The sequence below is a fragment of the Pseudoliparis swirei genome, chromosome 22 (assembly GCF_029220125.1).
Source record: "Pseudoliparis swirei isolate HS2019 ecotype Mariana Trench chromosome 22, NWPU_hadal_v1, whole genome shotgun sequence".
Taxonomy (NCBI): Eukaryota; Metazoa; Chordata; class Actinopteri; order Perciformes; family Liparidae; genus Pseudoliparis; species Pseudoliparis swirei.
Genome location: NC_079409.1, coordinates 15,587,273 through 15,604,813, shown reverse-complemented (window position 1 = coordinate 15,604,813; position 17,541 = coordinate 15,587,273). Strand labels below are relative to the sequence as shown.

General features: G+C 44.4%; 1 protein-coding gene across 4 annotated transcripts in view; it reads right to left on the bottom strand.

The window, feature by feature from the left end:
* Positions 1-17,541, bottom strand: part of cicb (capicua transcriptional repressor b) — a 38,189-nt gene that overhangs the window by 8,606 nt on the left and 12,042 nt on the right. For 3 of the 4 annotated variants that reach the window (XM_056445018.1, XM_056445016.1, XM_056445017.1), the window contains exons 3-11: positions 5,573-5,722; positions 5,243-5,417; positions 4,561-4,672; positions 4,296-4,478; positions 2,172-2,304; positions 1,879-2,057; positions 1,527-1,665; positions 1,140-1,237; positions 26-1,031 (exon numbers count right to left, since the gene is read on the bottom strand). In XM_056445018.1, the coding sequence (XP_056300993.1) occupies positions 26-1,031; positions 1,140-1,237; positions 1,527-1,665; positions 1,879-2,057; positions 2,172-2,304; positions 4,296-4,478; positions 4,561-4,672; positions 5,243-5,417; positions 5,573-5,722 (2,175 nt within the window). The remainder of the gene's footprint in view (positions 1-25; positions 1,032-1,139; positions 1,238-1,526; positions 1,666-1,878; positions 2,058-2,171; positions 2,305-4,295; positions 4,479-4,560; positions 4,673-5,242; positions 5,418-5,572; positions 5,723-17,541) is intronic. The other variant, XM_056445019.1, reaches the window with a different exon arrangement.

Below are 17,541 nucleotides of genomic sequence, written 5' to 3'. Positions count from 1 at the left end.
ATGACTGCAGTTTGAAAACTCTCACCTCTCGTCACAGGGCTGACCACTCCCACTGCTGAGCTGGACGAATATCCCACGAGTGAACTTGTGCCCTGCTGCCTTCCATTGGCCAGGCACATGTGTGTGGGTGGAGCTGTGGGCAGGTTGAAGACACTGGTTGGCTGGCTGAGCTGCAGCGGTGGACTCTTGGGGTTGTTGTTGGCAGGTAGGGTGGGCAGGATGTACTGAACCTGTGTGATGGCCTTACCCCCAGGGGACGCTAGGGAAGAGGCGGGAAGGAACTGGGGCTGAAGCAGGGACAGAGGCAGGGGCCCGTTGGGTTGGCTATGCGGTACTGAAACAGCGGAGGAGGTAAAGGCCTGATGCTGGGAGAGATGGTGGTGGTGGGAGGGTGTGATGAGCTGTACGGCGGGTTGAGCAGACAGAGCCCCTCCTAACACCAAATTAGTCACGACACCACCAGGGCCAACGCCTGCACCTAAAGGATTAGGTGCTGGTGAAGAGTAGTACCCACCCCCGGTGGCTGGAACCCCTCCTCCCGATCCTGAACCAATCAGAAGGTGCGGCTGCTGATGGAGCGTCAGGGACTTCCTCTCTGTGCCTCCATCTCTGGTTTTGCTGGCGATCGGGAGTGGTGTGCTGATTACAGGACGCATGACATTGGTCACCACCGTAGGTGCCACCCGTACGACTCCAATCCCCAGATGTGGGATCACCCCCAGGGAGCCGACTGATGAGGAAGGATGCCCTCCAGCTAACGAAGTGGAGATGACTGAGTGGCCAGAAGTGAGGGAGAGAGATGTGGCTTGCACTCCTTTTCCTCCTTCTCCTCCCCCCTCTCCCCCAAATGTGTCCTTGGTCTCTCCCTCTCCTCTTTCCTTCCTCCTGTGATCTGAAAACCCTCCTCCTGATCTCCCCTCATCATAACACTTGCTGCTGGGGTAAGAGGACAGTGAGATGCTCCTGCCATGAGGGGTATGGTGGGAGGAAGATGGTAATGCAGAGGAGCAGATGACTGGAGCAAAAACTCTCTGAAAAGAAAGAGCCAAACGGACACATCATCGAGGGCAAATACTTTAAATGAGATTTGACAAGAGACACTGAACAGATCGAACAGGGGTAACAATGATCGCTCAAACCTTTCGATCACTTTCGTCTCCAGAACCGTTCTCACTGTCGCTGTCGGTCACCCGCTCCTTGCACTTGAGGTCTATGGAGCTGCTCGGATAAGGTTCCTCTGTGGAAAAGAAAAATACACTACAGCTACACTTGACAATCCTTGCATTTTTTAAGTTGTACTTGGTGTCTGAATCAGCTCTTAATGCCACTGGATCTTCACATGTGGAAGATGGAAGTGGGTAAAAACCCAATTTAGCTTCAATATGATCTAAGAATAACTCCACATGCAGCCGCCGCACATGTGCAAAGTGGGCCGGAGTCACAGGAAGGAACAGGAGTGAACGATCCATGTTCACTAATCTAATCCAACAGTCAATTTCATGGCCACAGAAGATCTGATTTCTCACCAATAACATCATCATCTCCCTCCTCCTCACAGATGACCATGCGCTCCTCGTCACTGGTCATGTCCTCGCTGACCCCCCTCTGGGACTGTGAGGGGGGCGGGGCATGACTTGAAAACTGACTTCCACCATCCCCACACATCTGAAAGAGAAGCAGAGAAGCAAGACTCACGAACGTGTACATGTCTGGAGTGTCAAAATGTATTCTCATGAAATGTTAATCATGAAAGATGACGTTTTATGATAGAAAAAAGTATAGTATTCCCCTGTTACAAATATCAAACTCTAGACTAATTATATTTAAGTTTGTGAAAAGCATATCCGTCTGGGAAGAATACCTGTGCTCCTCTCTTACCTGTGCCAGTTCTGCCAGGGCCTGTGTATTCCCCCTGTCACTCCGCTCCAGGCTGTGCATGGCACTTTGAGAGAAGGCTCTGGGGCGGGTAAGCTGGCCCACATGACCTTCTCCTGTGGTCCTCTCTGACACGCTCACCAGACTCGGACCAACCCCCTTTAGCTCCACAGAGCGGGGCTCTATCAGGGGGCGAGAAGAGGCAACGTTAAAGTACTTGAAAGGAAATCAACAATGTAAAGGACATGTTACCAACACATATATGTTGTATATTTTGAAAACGGAGTGAAACCAACCTGTGGACTCGGACATGCTCCTCTCTCTGATGTCTTTGCCCCCTGGCACCCCACGGCCCTCTGAGCTGGACTTCTTCCTGTCTTTGTTACACCACTTCCAGTCGGGGTGAGCCTTAAAGTGGGCCTCTTTGACCTGAGAACAGGAATAGAGACAAGAGAGAACATTTGGATATAATATACAAGGTGTATATATTCATTTTTAGTCATATATTTCCATGACTGAGGTCAATCCAAATTTACCAACAGTATATCTTTACCAAAATGAATAAAAACCTGGCTTGTGTCCTAAAAAAGGTTGACATTATTCTTTTTGCTCACCGGCCACTCAGACCAGTGGTTACCTAAAGCCACGAGCCACAGTTGTGTTAGAAAATAAAAGAAATGTTGATTGTTGTGCTAGAACTAAATGTCCAACCTTTTTAAATGTTAAATAAATAACAGTACAGCAATCAGTAGTTAATTAAAAATGTAAAAAGTGCGTTAAGTAGTAGCTGGGAAAGAAGAAAGAATTTACTCAAATAAGTGTTGTCTATCAATTCAAAGTCCTAAAAACACAATCCCTAGTAGAGCGGTGAGCTATCTTATTGTTCAATGCTGTGGTCCCGGGAAACAGGAACCGTGGGCGGCTGCGTGGGGCTCACCGCAGTGAGATGACACCCCGCGCGGCCAGAAGGCATCACTTCCCCATTCATGATCCTCGGTCCTCAGCATTTGAAAGCTCCTCCAGCAAAGACGGTGCTTGTATTTCTCAAGCCGTGTCATTTGAGTATTTGTCAGTGATGTTACCGACATTAAAGTATTGCTCAACAAATATAGATTTGTATTAGTCGACCTCAAGTGAATGACAATTCCTTGATTATGAAAGGTGTTATTGAAGCACATGTCCATGACATTTCCAAAGCTTTCTGGGTGTATTCATTTCCAAAACTCCTCCAGACCAGTAAAACATCTAATTTTTTCACGTGTGATACTTGCTTGTGAAAGTCCAATCAGACATATTTCTATCGCAAAGACAACAAGGCTTTTGCTAAAGTCACAGCCATCCAGTGGTCGTCGAGTCGGTGAAGCGGATGAATGAAGAGAAGGGAACCATGTGTGCATATCTTTGTAATGAACTACGCTACAGCTACAAAAATATAGGATATGTTGTGGCAACCCAAAGTAAACATGAAGATGCCTTTAACTTTCACATTGTCACATGAACAAGCAACTTAAACTATTTAAGACCCGTTGAAAAAAACTATTCTGTCTCTTGGTACCCTGAAGCTGCATGCCCTGAGCGGGGACTAGACGACTGTGGGTGCCAATTTATCAACTTAATGCCACAGTTGGCCACATGGGGCACAAATAGCAAACACCGTCTGACCGAAAATGTTATTATAATAAGGATTTTAGCTCGTCTGTTTTGCCTCCACAGCCATGTTTGTGATGCCCATGCCAATAGTTCATCATCATGCATCAAGAATCCTTAAGCTGTACGTCAAACGTCTTAAATGTTGTTATTTGTCTGTGAATGCATCCTTTGGGAGCACCTATCTCCTCTTTTCTCTCTTCTTATGGATGAATTTTCATCTCTCCATCACACATTACTAACTCTGCTTCCTCCCCGGAGTCCTTTTGACTTCACGTCTCATGGGGTCCTCGGACCCTATGAGACGACATAGATCCTATCTGCCTGATGGATCATCGAGGTCTGGGTCGTGGAATTCCTGCTCCTGACTACGCCACTGCCCTGTTGAGACTCTGCCCACTGTTGAGACTCCGCCCACTCCTCCTCTCTACCTCCATCTGCCTGATGGATCGTGGAGGTCTCCATCGTGGAATATGCCTACTACGAACTATTCATACACTCTGTCACATTCATTGAATGTATTTTAACTCTAAATCTGTCCTTCTGTACACATTACATCTATTGCATCTGTCCATCCTGGAGAGGGATCCTCCTCTGTTGCTCTCCTGAAGGTTTCTTCACTTTTTCCCCCTGAAGGGTTATTTGGTGGTTTTTCCTGATCCGATGTGAGGTTTTGGGGCAGGGATGTCTATGTGTACAGATTGTAAAGCACTCCGAGACAAATTTGTAATTTGTGAAATTGGGCTATACAAATAAACTGAATTGAATTGTACCTGGAAGGCCAAATCGTGGTACTTTTGTTTCTCCTTTGGTCCAAGAGCATACCACCACTCCCCAAGAATCTTGCTGACTGTCCTGTTGTCCTGGTTTGGGTGCCGCTGGTGCACCAATGCTCGATGGCGCTTACTGAAAATCATAAATGCATTCATTGGTCGCCGGATGTGGTCCTTCTCCCTCTGAAAGATTGAGCAAGAAAAATTAGTAAATGGAACATTTTGAAAATGTTGGCATTGCTGATGGGAGCAGTGAGAAGACTACCTTTCCAGGGCTGCTCTTATCTCCATCTTTGGGCAGCGCACTGAGGGACTGAGTGCGTCTCTTCACTGGTGGCGTGGGGACGGGCTTCTCTGGTACAACTACTGGGAAGAAGCTGAAAGGAGAAAAAACAGCCCCGTTTGTTATCTTTATGAGATATTTTCCTTGACGACAATATGCACATGCAGGCTTACGCTTATTCACCACTTTCTCTTTCCCTCTTTAATATTTAAAACTGGGACATTTTCTACTTTGTAACCAGTATTATTTACCTTAGAAGTGCAAGTCTATCAGATCTAAACACAGAGCACAAGTAGTTCATCTCTCATGAGATGCATCAGCAGATTCAGCATATAGCTCGTCCATTTCAATGGCCGACAGCCTGGCCGCTGCCTTTCATATAGTGATAGAGCCCAGAGATGGAATGCTTTTGTTCCCATCTGCTTTGTTCTGGCAGTGAGCTCTTCTGCCCAAATTAGCACGAGGATACAGAAAATATCACACTCCCATACTGTATGTGTGGGTACACAGAACCACTCAGAAATGGAGTGTACGGGCTGACTTGGAGAAATACATAACCCCTTTCTATGAAAGATGTATGTATATAGTGTGTAATTGTATGAGTTCATGTAACTTTAAATGGTAATACATAAGAGCCCACCACCCCCTCCAAAAAAGCACCTACATGTCATCCGCATCACTCTCTGTCTCACTGTCAGGCCTCTCCCTCTCTGCATCTCCTTTCTCCTTCTCTGGAGGCAGCTCATCGGAAGAGGGGGGAGGCCGCGGTGGAGGACCTCTCTCTACAGTGGGAGGGGCCTCTGCAGGCTGCTGTGACAGCGCTGCCACCCCCTGACACTCTGAGGAAGAACAACATAGAGATGCATACGTGTTAAGAGCAACGTAAACAAGACAAGGTCATCAAAACAGTATTAAAATGGAAAGGGGAATGACATGAAACTGGTGATAATACATTTTCCAGAACCATTTCGTCAAACATAAATGTATTGAATACCTGTCTTCAGAATGGCTGCTTGGGGGTGGTGGACTGGGTACTGGCCCTCTCCTGGCTGACAAGAAGCATCTGATTGAGTGGGTGCCAGGAAAGGGACCAATGAATGCCAGGGGAAGACTGGAACTGACCGCGGCTCTACGTTGGTCCATACTGCAGAGGAAAAAAAGCATTGTTTATTACAGCCAACAACATCTGATGGTCAGCGCTTTACAAAATGCTTCCCTGCTCAGAAATCACTTTCAAAAGAACTCAGCCTTCTTGCTTTCAGATTGCCAAGATGCGATGTCCTTATTTGGGGAATCAGGGGCCTCAGTGCAACACTCCCACAAGAAAAGCATTCCTTGTCTCATCATGAACTCTAATCATTTCTTTAAATGCTTTTTCTCTGGAGTGATATAACCACAAATAAATTCAATAAAATCAAGTCAGACTAGAACTCATGGCTTTAAAATATTATTACAAGAGAACTGCTAGAGAATATCAGTTCTGCCACAGTAACCCACCTCCAGCCACATAACTGGTTAAATCACTCAAACAACAGATCTACAAAAGGACTCTCTGTTCTCAATAACAGGTGGGATGGAGAACAGAAGCTGGTACAATCTGAACCCCCACAAATAAGTGACTGTAGAAATCATATCATCTTTTTTTCCATTATTGAAACAGATATCTTAATAAAGGAGGATTTCCCCAAGTACTTTAAAATATCAAAAGCTGCCTCCTGTTTTTAAAATATGATCTGTCCCTCATTAATTAAAACTCTTTTGTTGCATTAGGCTACAAGTAAACAATATTGAAATAGTACAATAAGGAACAACAATAACATATTATTTGCATACAAACAGTTAGGTAATGACATGGACTAACCAAACATGCTTAATCCTTGGCGGAGATACTGAGGATTCTCTGATGAGAACATGGTTGAATGAAGTCCTTTATGTTTCTCCCAAAAAGAATAATGTGTCCTTTTAAAATCTCTATTCTAAAACACGCAGAAATCCAGCTAAAAATCCATATTTAATGTAAAAGCTCACAGATGACAAGTGTCCAACGGTGTCTGTGTCCGTTTCATCCCTACAGGTCATCATTCACAGTAATAACTGCATCATTAACGTGCAACATCGTGATTTCAAGATATGGGACGGAGAGGGAACACATTAAATATGTCTGTCAACTGGAGTCCATCTCTCCGGATCGCATTTCTAATAACGGACACGAAGCACTCAAAACATCAGTGGACAAAATGTCCTACAAACGATTACAATACAAAACGGAACTCGAGGTAAATGTGTACGGGTGCAACAGTGCATCGACGAGCCACTAACACGACGAGTGTGATCGAAAGCAGAGTCCCTCCTCCCTTTGGTCTAATTACCCCCGTTGCCCTCTCTCGCTGTTTGTTTACATTACTTCAGCAGCTCGGCCACGAAGGGGTTAACAAGGCCTCGAGCTCATCCACGGCCTGGATTACAACATCCGACAGGAAGCTACGCAGTCTCTCTGGGCCATGCAAGACCTCGCTCTGCGCCACCATACGGGGCCGGGCCGCTATGAGGAAGTAAAACAAGCCCCCCGGAGCGAAGCGGACCCCCTGTTTGCGGGGAGAACGATTGTTATCGATCAAGTGAAGCAACACCGCAACAAGCGAATTGGGGCGACCGAAGCTAAGGCGGTTCGTCTAACTTGGAAGAACGTCGAAAATAAACTGCTTATTGTCCAAATATGAGCTATTTATTTACACGCCGACTTTAATACGTGTTTATTCGTGTGACTAAAACAGCCTGGGACACGACTTTAGCCGCCTCTTGTAACAACAAGAGCCTCGTGCGCGCCGCTCCACATTGGACCAACCTCTCGGGAACGCCCCTGGTCGTGCACCCGCCGCTCAGACAGAGGCGAGAGAAACGCAATTGTTCTCATGTCTCAACTACAAAAGGCGTATTCACACGCACTGGCTGCCGAAATAACCCAGCAAGGACTGTTTTAAAAGTGCATTTCGGACTAATACTAAACTTGTTTCCCCCCTAATTACCTGCTGCTAGAAATGCACCGTGCACCTGTCTTAACCTGACCGTTCAGCTCACACCGTCCCGACACCCCAGCCGCCTGTAAAGAGGATAGCGGCCAACTTGAGTTCACACGCGTTTACTCGGCTTTAGCAGATGTTGTTGACTGTAAATCTGGTGCATTCATCCATCACCCAGTGCTCCCGAGCCCACTGTCCATCAGCTGATTATCAACGCTACCGCGTCCACCTCGAGCTCCAGGCTGCTGTACATTCTTTAATCTAGCAGCTCCTGTCCTACCTGGCCAAGCTTGCCACAGACTTGACGTTAGTTAGCAACTGATGAGTCTACACCACGATACAAGCCACCGCCGTGAGGACTCCTGGCTTCATCTGCGAGGAGAAAAGGAGGGTAAATCGAGGGTCTTTCCGATCGCCAGGGCAGTAAACGAGCGGCCGGTTGAAGATGCCCGAGTAGTGGACCTAACCCGGACCGGGGGATGGAGGGGGGCGCTTCACATGAAGCGAAACAGCAACATTAGGTGGAATCCGTCTGCAGCAGGTTAGCTAGCCACTTCGTGAGGACGACATCGGCGCGCGCACCGTCCAATTCGGTTAAAAGTAGGTGCTGTTGTGGTCCTGTAAAGTCCTCGTTTAGCACCTCACCAGCTCCCGGACCGAGATTACTCCCTTATTTTGGTCTCGTTCTCTCGCCCTTTCTTTCTCTTTCCCTCCCTCTTCCTCTTGTTGTAAACTAGGCTGCTCCCCCCCTGTAGTCGCCCCCTCCCCTTCTCGTCCTGTCAACCTCGCCCAGGCTTGTCCCGCCTCTCTCAGCGTGTTCCACTCGGCTATTGGCCAAGCCAGCCAACCGTCATCGCCGCTCCGCGAACCCTGATTGGCCACAGTGTGCACTGGAATGCCAGTCATATGCTAATTCTATCCGGCTTTACGACCAGTGGCTTTTCTTATCACATAAACTGACTTAACTTACGTAATTTAAATATACAATAACAATACAATAACATAAACCCATCATATAGTTATATTGTATATATAAGGAAACACTAGCTGGCATTAACTTTATTAATCAAAATGCATTTGATAATGTTTCCTCAGTAAGCACACCCCACGCTGTCATTGGTGCAAGAGTCGTAGTAAATCTTGACTGATGTGTGAAACCACCAACCAAAAGCCAACATTCAGATGTAGGCCAACCAATGGCTTAACATAAGTGAGACAAGATCCCTCCCTCTGACAAATTATCTGCAGAAAATACCCATGAAGACCACTGGACGAGAGAACGCGCTAGTGAGCTATCTACTGTTTACTTTCCACGCTCCTGTTGGTCTTTTTATGCAGGGGGTGGAGGGCTCTGGGGTCAAGATGACAATGCAAATCCACGTACAATCAACCTAGTATGCAGTCATTCTGCATGCAATGTGTTTAAGTTTGACGTTTTGACATACGAACACAATTCTGACTGTATAATAAAACAGCAATATTCACTTATAACATCTCTCTGGCAACTCTACTTTGCTTTTGAGAATGCAAAGAACAGCTAAGAGGCAAGGAATGTACATGTCCAGCATAAAAAGCCCTTTCGAATCCCAAAACAATTTTCCCATGCCTCCATCATGCAAATGAGCCTCCTCCCAAGAGAAGGTCCAATGTTCTGACGCAACACTCACAGGGGCAGGAAGAGAGGGAGAAAAAGAGAGTTGAAAACAGGAAAGTCAGGGTGGTTAGAAAGAGAGGAAAAAAGGGTGGAGAGGACCAGAGGGTAAAAATAGACCGAGAGTCATTTTCAGCAGGAGAGGCAGGGAGGGAGGGAGGCCTGGAGGAGGTTGGGTGGGTGGAGAGAAAACAACTTGTGAAAACAGAACTTCTCTTAAATGGAGGAAGGGCGTGGGGGGCCAGAGATGGGGGAGGCAAAGGGAGACAAAGGCACAGCATAGAAAGATATCTATAGCTCTTTTAGGTACAACACAGCTACGACGGTAGGTAAGAATACTTAGTTTCCCATCATACTATACATCAAGTAGTCATGCTCAGTTTAGCTCATCTATCCATAAGATAAATACAACACTGGGAGGGACTTGACGACCACGACCAGTCAGTCAGCTCATCAGGAGCTTGTTAACCGACCAATAAGGATGCAAGAGCCACGAGCAGCAGCTGGCCTCAGTAGTAAAAAAGTAAACCCTCTCAGTCCTGGTTTCATTTCTCTAAACGGAAAACAATGACAGATCTAAATGTGGATCTGTGCAACTATGCACGACAAGAGAAATAGTATTCAAACATAAAAATTAGGACATGAGCCGTGGAGCGAAGCTCCTTTGGCTGTATTGTGTCAGGCCATTTGTGGCTTGTAGAAAGATGCGGTTCTTCTCGGGGTTTCCAGACAGGGTCAAACTAGTAAGCATGAGAGAGACAGAGAGAGAGATTAAGGGTTATCAACCGCACCAAGCTCTGAACATGTCAATCCGGCCGACACAACTAAGCGGAGGGAGTTGGACAGCTTGGCTGTTGAGGGCTAACTGCTGCGCAGTGGTTACAATGTGGTTAAACAATACAAGCCCTTGATAATGAACTTCATCGGACCAATTATTCAGAGCGGAGCAATCAGTTTTACTCCGACATTCTTGATAAGAGTCAAAATACTGCAAATACACAATCATTCAGCAGCTATTTGGACACAAAATATTGAGAATAAGAAAATCTGTTGACTGCCTGCATGTATACAGGACTGTCTCAGAAAATTAGAATATTGTGATGAAGTTCTTTATTTTCTGTAATGCAATTAAAAAAACAAAAATGTCATGCATTCTGGATTCATTACAAATCAACTGAAATATTGCAAGCCTTTTATTCTGATTTATTGCTGATTATGGTTTACAGCTTAAGAAAACTCAAATATCCTATCTCTAAATATTAGAATATCATGAAAAAGTATACTAGTAGGGTATTAAACAAATCACTTGAATTGTCTAATTAACTCGAAACACCTGCAAGGGTTTCCTGAGCCTTGACAAACACTCAGCTGTTATAAATCTTTTTTTTACTTGGTCTGAGGAAATATTAAAATTTTATGAGATAGGATTTTAGAGTTTTCTTAAGCTGTAAGCCATAATCAGCAATATTAAAAGAATAAAAGGCTTGCAATATTTCAGTTGATTTGTAATGAATCCAGAATGCATGACATTTTTGTTTTTTTAATTGCATTACAGAAAATAAAGAACTTTATCACAATATTCTAATTTTCTGAGACAGTCCTGTATATAAAAGAGAGTAAGAGGGAAGGTGTGAAGCTGAGCTATCTCTCCCTGCTGCAGTGCAATATCTGTGTAGGTGTACAGCGGCTTTCATTGGCTGTCTCCGTCTTACAGGCATCGTGCTCTTAATGTTCGTATGTTCATGTCTCTCTGACCCCCCAATTACATCTGTCACACACCTGACCTCCTCACACAAGAAACTTTTCCTCCTCCTCTTTACCTCCGCCGACTCCGTGCAGGAGGGGCATGACTTCGCTCGCCCTCCCATCCCGTCTCTCTCATCCTTTAATTCATCTTCCACCACTGTGCTCTATGTCTCTCCCTCCCACATCCCTCCATTTGCTCCGTCCAATTATAACTCGAGTCCCCAGTCTTTTGCAGTTACCATGGCAACAGCTGTGTCGGGCCCAGGTCCCTGTGTCACTCGTGGTCAGTAGTCTGACCGTGACCATCTATTCCATCAAGGTAAAGTTAAGCAATCATTTTGCGTGGCGTTTGGACCCCGACAGGGAGGACTTTGTGAGGTACTGTTTAGCCTCAGATCATGGCTTTGTTCTAGCTCAAATAAAAAAGAAGAATAAAACAACAACTCCTCTTTATTACCTTCAACGTTGCAAAGGGAAGACTGCACCTCTGAGTATTGAAAATAATATTACAATTACTGGGAATTGTATAGATCTCATCACCCTCAACACACACACACACACACACACACACACACACACACACACACACACTTCTGACCAGTGTTACAGACCCATATTCCTTCATCCACCTTGTGAAGGATGTTGTAATGTTTGTGTTTGACCATCTGGGGGCACTACTGGCCTGCAGATAAATGGCCGATAGACAGGCAGCAGCAGAAAACCAGAGAAAAGACTGTGGAGCTCGAGATGCAAGGAAAGAAGAGGAGGAGAGTGGTATGAAGGAGAGAAAAGACATTCCTGTGCTCAATAAAAAACACTCCTCTCATTCCAAACTTGTGAATGTGAGGAACACATGACACCTGGGATCTCTTGGGGGTTCAACTGAGATCCCGAGGAAGCAAATCTGAACGTTGGTCTAACTTCACATGCATGTCGTCAAAGTCTTGGAGCGCCCTCAGACTCAGACTAAGGATTCCCACTGCACGAGTGCATTTGGAGAATCTCCCCAAAGTACTCTTCGCACCAATAGGAAAAAAGATTATTGTTGCACATTACTTTTGTGTAAGTCTAGGGCTTCACATGTGCTTTGGTGCCAGTGTAGATGGCTGTGTGAGCCAGATGTGGTTGTTGCCATGGCCAGGGAGGATATGCAGGGCTTTAAGCGTTACGTAAAGCAGGGGCGGGAGGGAGTGGGGATGTTATTCCCGGGTATTCGTATCCGGGTAGACCAGGATGAAGAGAGCGAAGTCGAGAGGAGGGGAAGCGAAAACACTGCAATGCGATGGAGAAAAGGGTTCAAACAAATGTGTCATACATTTTTTTTGAATAAAAAATGTTTTCAAAAATGAGACGGAAAGGAAAGCAAGAGGGCAGAACAAAAATAATACGTGTCTGAGTGCAAAACAACAGTGTGTTTGTACTGCAGGGAGGGTGACATGTTTACCCAGTGTTGCACAAACTGCGTGTTCATGTGTGAGCGGCGAAGACAGAGACGGAGAATCACGCACACGTGGCAATATACAACGGCTACGTTATGATGTGGCTTTCAATTATTTTAAACTGGGATATTTACATGTAATATTAAAACATCTCATACAACGTTCAATAAAGATGCTAAAAGTGTCCAATTAAAGATTTTCTGTTTAAGAAACTATGACAATGATGATAATCATGCTCACAGACACAATCATGCAGTGTGTGAGAGCAGCTTCAGAACGCGCTCACACGGAGAAACCGGAATTTGGATCTGAGAGAACATAAACGTAACGACGCGTGTGAGACCTTTACAGCAACAAAGTCATACGAGTCCTCTCGATAAAAGAAGGAGACCGTGCACACTTTTCCTCACCTCCCACACTTTTGATGGATGTTGACACTCAAGAATGCCACAACAGTAAAATATGTTCACAATAAATTATCAATATATGGGTTGGAATTTTCTAAATAACAGAAACTAGCAGTAGGAGTTAAATATAAAATATATTTGACCAGGAACCCTTCACTCACTGTTTAAATACTTGAGAGGAAACCCTCCGAATCACCAGCATCGTCTCTGTTGACAAAAATACCCAAAGACGCACGAAAGAGGAGACAATAATAACCAAACGTTGGTGTGTCAACACATTAAAGCATGTTGAGGTTCCTCATCTCTCAGGGGAATTGATCTCTCACACACACACACACACACACACACACACACAGTTGTTTCTAATTGTGAATATAATAATAATATTCTGTGTTATGTATCGGCCACATCACTGTGATGTTTGCTTTGTTGCCATGGCAACAGACAATCGGCGCTCACACATCACATCCGGTGCTCCATGATTGACGCTCGGTTACCCGGTCTCACACACACTGCATGCAACACACACGTGACACCATAAAAAAAATAAAAAAAGCGTTCTCATCCTCCACCTTGTCGCTAACCCTTTTCTGCCTCTTAACAGTTGTGATTTGACAGGAAGTTACAGGGATGCTTGAAAAGACATGAGCACGTTGATGTCTGGAAAGCACGCACGCAGAGCGAGAGAACGTACGCAGCTTTCTTTCCTAAAAGTGTGTGACAGTGATAGTTGAGGAGCTAAACGGAGCCAGATTGATGCCTTATTTCAGAGTAAAGAACCAAAACACAGAATATAAACGTGCAGGATGACAACGTAGGTCACAAAGTGCAGAGAGGAGGAACTCAGGCCACGTATCTATAAGAACTGTGTGACATTCAATAAACCGTCCCCTTTGTGGTCTCTCTTCCTTCTTACATATTCATTTAACACTTTTTATAAGATCGTCAAAATATTAGAACTATATTGGTTTGCTTGAAATAATGTCCTTTTATTAATTGCCAGATATCTCATATTAATTTAACCCACTCCTGGTGAAATTAAAGTTTCTGCTTGACCACAGGAACACAGTACTGATCATTTACTTTCATTCGTATTCCTGGTTATGTGTAATGTGTCATATTTAAAAACAATGTAGGATATTTAAAAAAACATCTGGTTTCATTGTTTTCTCCCTGACATTAACATCAATCCGACCAATATCAATTGTGGGTCCTTTTTTATGTAGATATGATAATACTTACACTGATCTGCTAAGTATTACCATTATAAAAATATACACATATTTAATACGCAAATATAATTCAAGATCCAGAAGCATTCAGCATTATTATAGTTTACAAAATCAGTTCCTTTTGTTTTGTTAAACAATCCCCAATGATGTCAGGGAATAACAATTCACAGGATTTGTATAAAAGTATATTAATAATTTAGATAATTTTAAAAACACTACATTCTATCATATTCTTGAAGGTGTTAAGAAGACACCGACACCCACACAAACTGGCATGTCACAAACGTAATACACACACACACACACACACACACAGCGAGAGGAACGTGGTGTTTCCTGCTTTCCCTCACATTTCACACTCTCCTACGACCATACGCAAGAGCTCACACACCCATTCCAACTCCAAAACACCCACACATGGTCCCTGCTGAAAAATCTTCACAGTAAATGCACACGCACACGGTAAAGTGTGCATGCACACACAAAGGGAGGCGATTCATTCATTCAGCGTCCTTTCTGGGTCGGGAAGGACACTCAAAATGACAGCGATCCCTTACCTGTCCACTTCTCTGTCACACACGTCCACCGAGTAATACGTACACACACACTGAGGGCAAAGGGCGGACAGCGCTAACTGATACTTTATGTTCATTAAAAAAACTGAGAAGTAGGCTCCTATTTTCAGCTGATGGTGAATAATGCTCACACACACACACACACTTTATAGTACAGCGTTTTCCCACACCGGAGCTTGTGAAACAAATTATTCACACACCCACTCAATACACTGGAACGTACAACATATATCACACACACACACACACACACACACAACCACACACACACAAGCACATACACACACACCCTCTGAGGTGTTCCTAATTCTCTTTCTAATACTTTTTTTCCTCTCCTTCTAAAACACAAAATTCCAAAACAAGTTGCAGGTGGAAAAATGGCCAACATACATGTCGTCCTTAAGGCCTACATACATGTAGCCTTTAAGGCCTACATACATGTAGCCTTTAAGGCCTACATACATGTAGCCTTTAAGGCCTACATACATGCAGCCTTTAAGGCCTACATACATGTAGCCTTTAAGGCCTACATACATGCAGCCTTTAAGGCCTACATACATGCAGCCTTTAAGGCCTACATACATGCAGCCTTTAAGGCCTACATACATGTAGCCTTTAAGGCCTACATACATGTAGCCTTTAAGGCCTACATACATGTCGTCCTTAAGGCCTACATACATGTAGCCTGTAAGGCCAACATACATGTAGCCTTTAAGGCCTACATACATGTAGCCTTTAAGGCCTACATACATGTAGCCTTTAAGGCCTACATACATGCAGCCTTTAAGGCCTACATACATGTAGCCTTTAAGGCCTACATACATGCAGCCTTTAAGGCCTACATACATGCAGCCTTTAAGGCCTACATACATGTAGCCTTTAAGGCCTACATACATGCAGCCTTTAAGGCCTACATACATGTAGCCTTTAAGGCCTACATACATGTCGTCCTTAAGGCCTACATACATGTAGCCTTTAAGGCCTACATACATGTAGCCTTTAAGGCCTACATACATGTCGTCCTTAAGGCCTACATACATGTAGCCTGTAAGGCCAACATACATGTAGCCTTTAAGGCCTACATACATGTAGCCTTTAAGGCCTACATACATGTCGTCCTTAAGGCCTACATACATGTAGCCTTTAAGGCCAACATACATGTAGCCTTTAAGGCCTACATACATGTCGTCCTTAAGGCCTACATACATGTAGCCTTTAAGGCCTACATACATGTAGCCTTTAAGGCCTACATACATGCAGCCTTTAAGGCCTACATACATGTAGCCTTTAAGGCCTACATACATGCAGCCTTTAAGGCCTACATACATGTAGCCTTTAAGGCCTACATACATGTAGCCTTTAAGGCCTACATACATGTAGCCTTTAAGGCCTACATACATGTAGCCTTTAAGGCCTACATACATGTAGCCTTTAAGGCCTACATACATGCAGCCTTTAAGGCCTACATACATGCAGCCTTTAAGGCCTACATACATGTAGCCTTTAAGGCCAACATACATGTAGCCTTTAAGGCCTACATACATGTAGCCTTTAAGGCCTACATACATGTAGCCTTTAAGGCCTACATACATGCAGCCTTTAAGGCCTACATACATGCAGCCTTTAAGGCCTACATACATGTCGTCCTTAAGGCCTACATACATGTAGCCTGTAAGGCCAACATACATGTAGCCTTTAAGGCCTACATACATGTAGCCTTTATGGCCTACATACATGTCGTCCTTAAGGCCTACATACATGTAGCCTTTAAGGCCAACATACATGTAGCCTTTAAGGCCTACATACATGTCGTCCTTAAGGCCTACATACATGTAGCCTTTAAGGCCTACATACATGTAGCCTTTAAGGCCTACATACATGCAGCCTTTAAGGCCTACATACATGCAGCCTTTAAGGCTTACATACATGTAGCCTTTAAGGCCTACATACATGTCGTCCTTAAGGCCTACATACATGTAGCCTGTAAGGCCAACATACATGTAGCCTTTAAGGCCTACATACATGTCGTCCTTAAGGCCTACATACATGTAGCCTTTAAGGCCAACATACATGTAGCCTTTAAGGCCTACATACATGTCGTCCTTAAGGCCTACATACATGTAGCCTGTAAGGCCTACATACATGTAGCCTTTAAGGCCTACATACATGTCGTCCTTAAGGCCTACATACATGCAGCCTTTAAGGCCTACATACATGTAGCCTGTAAGGCCAACATACATGTAGCCTTTAAGGCCTACATACATGTCGTCCTTAAGGCCTACATACATGTAGCCTGTAAGGCCTACATACAAGTAGCCTTTAAGGCCTACATACATGTCGTCCTTAAGGCCTACATACATGTCGTCCTTAAGGCCTACATACATGTCGTCCTTAAGGCCTACATACATGTAGCCTTTAAGGCCTACATACATGTAGCCTTTAAGGCCTACATACATGTCGTCCTTAAGCTTCACACCAACTTTTGCTTTCGTTGTGAAATGTTAATATCTTGCGTCAAACTGACTGATTCGAAGCAGGGAACAGCTGAACTTCTTCACTCCTCCATTAATTTATTATTCTTCAGATTCTTACCGAACTTCCCCGCTCCTTTCTATTATGACTCCTTGCATTGTCTAGTCTATATCGTGTCGTTGCTCCCACACAGCAACAAAGTGGTTATCTATACGGCTTTGAATTTGTTCTCCAATATCATGAAGCGAATCCTTTATAACGCAGAGTCTAATCCAAATAAAAAACACAAAACACTTATACCCATGCATACGTTTCCTTTGTTTGTACTCTCGATCTCTCTCTCACACCCACACACACTCTGCGTCAGGTGTGTGTGTAAAAGCTGCACACGTGAGCGTGCTTTGTGAGGAAACCACACACA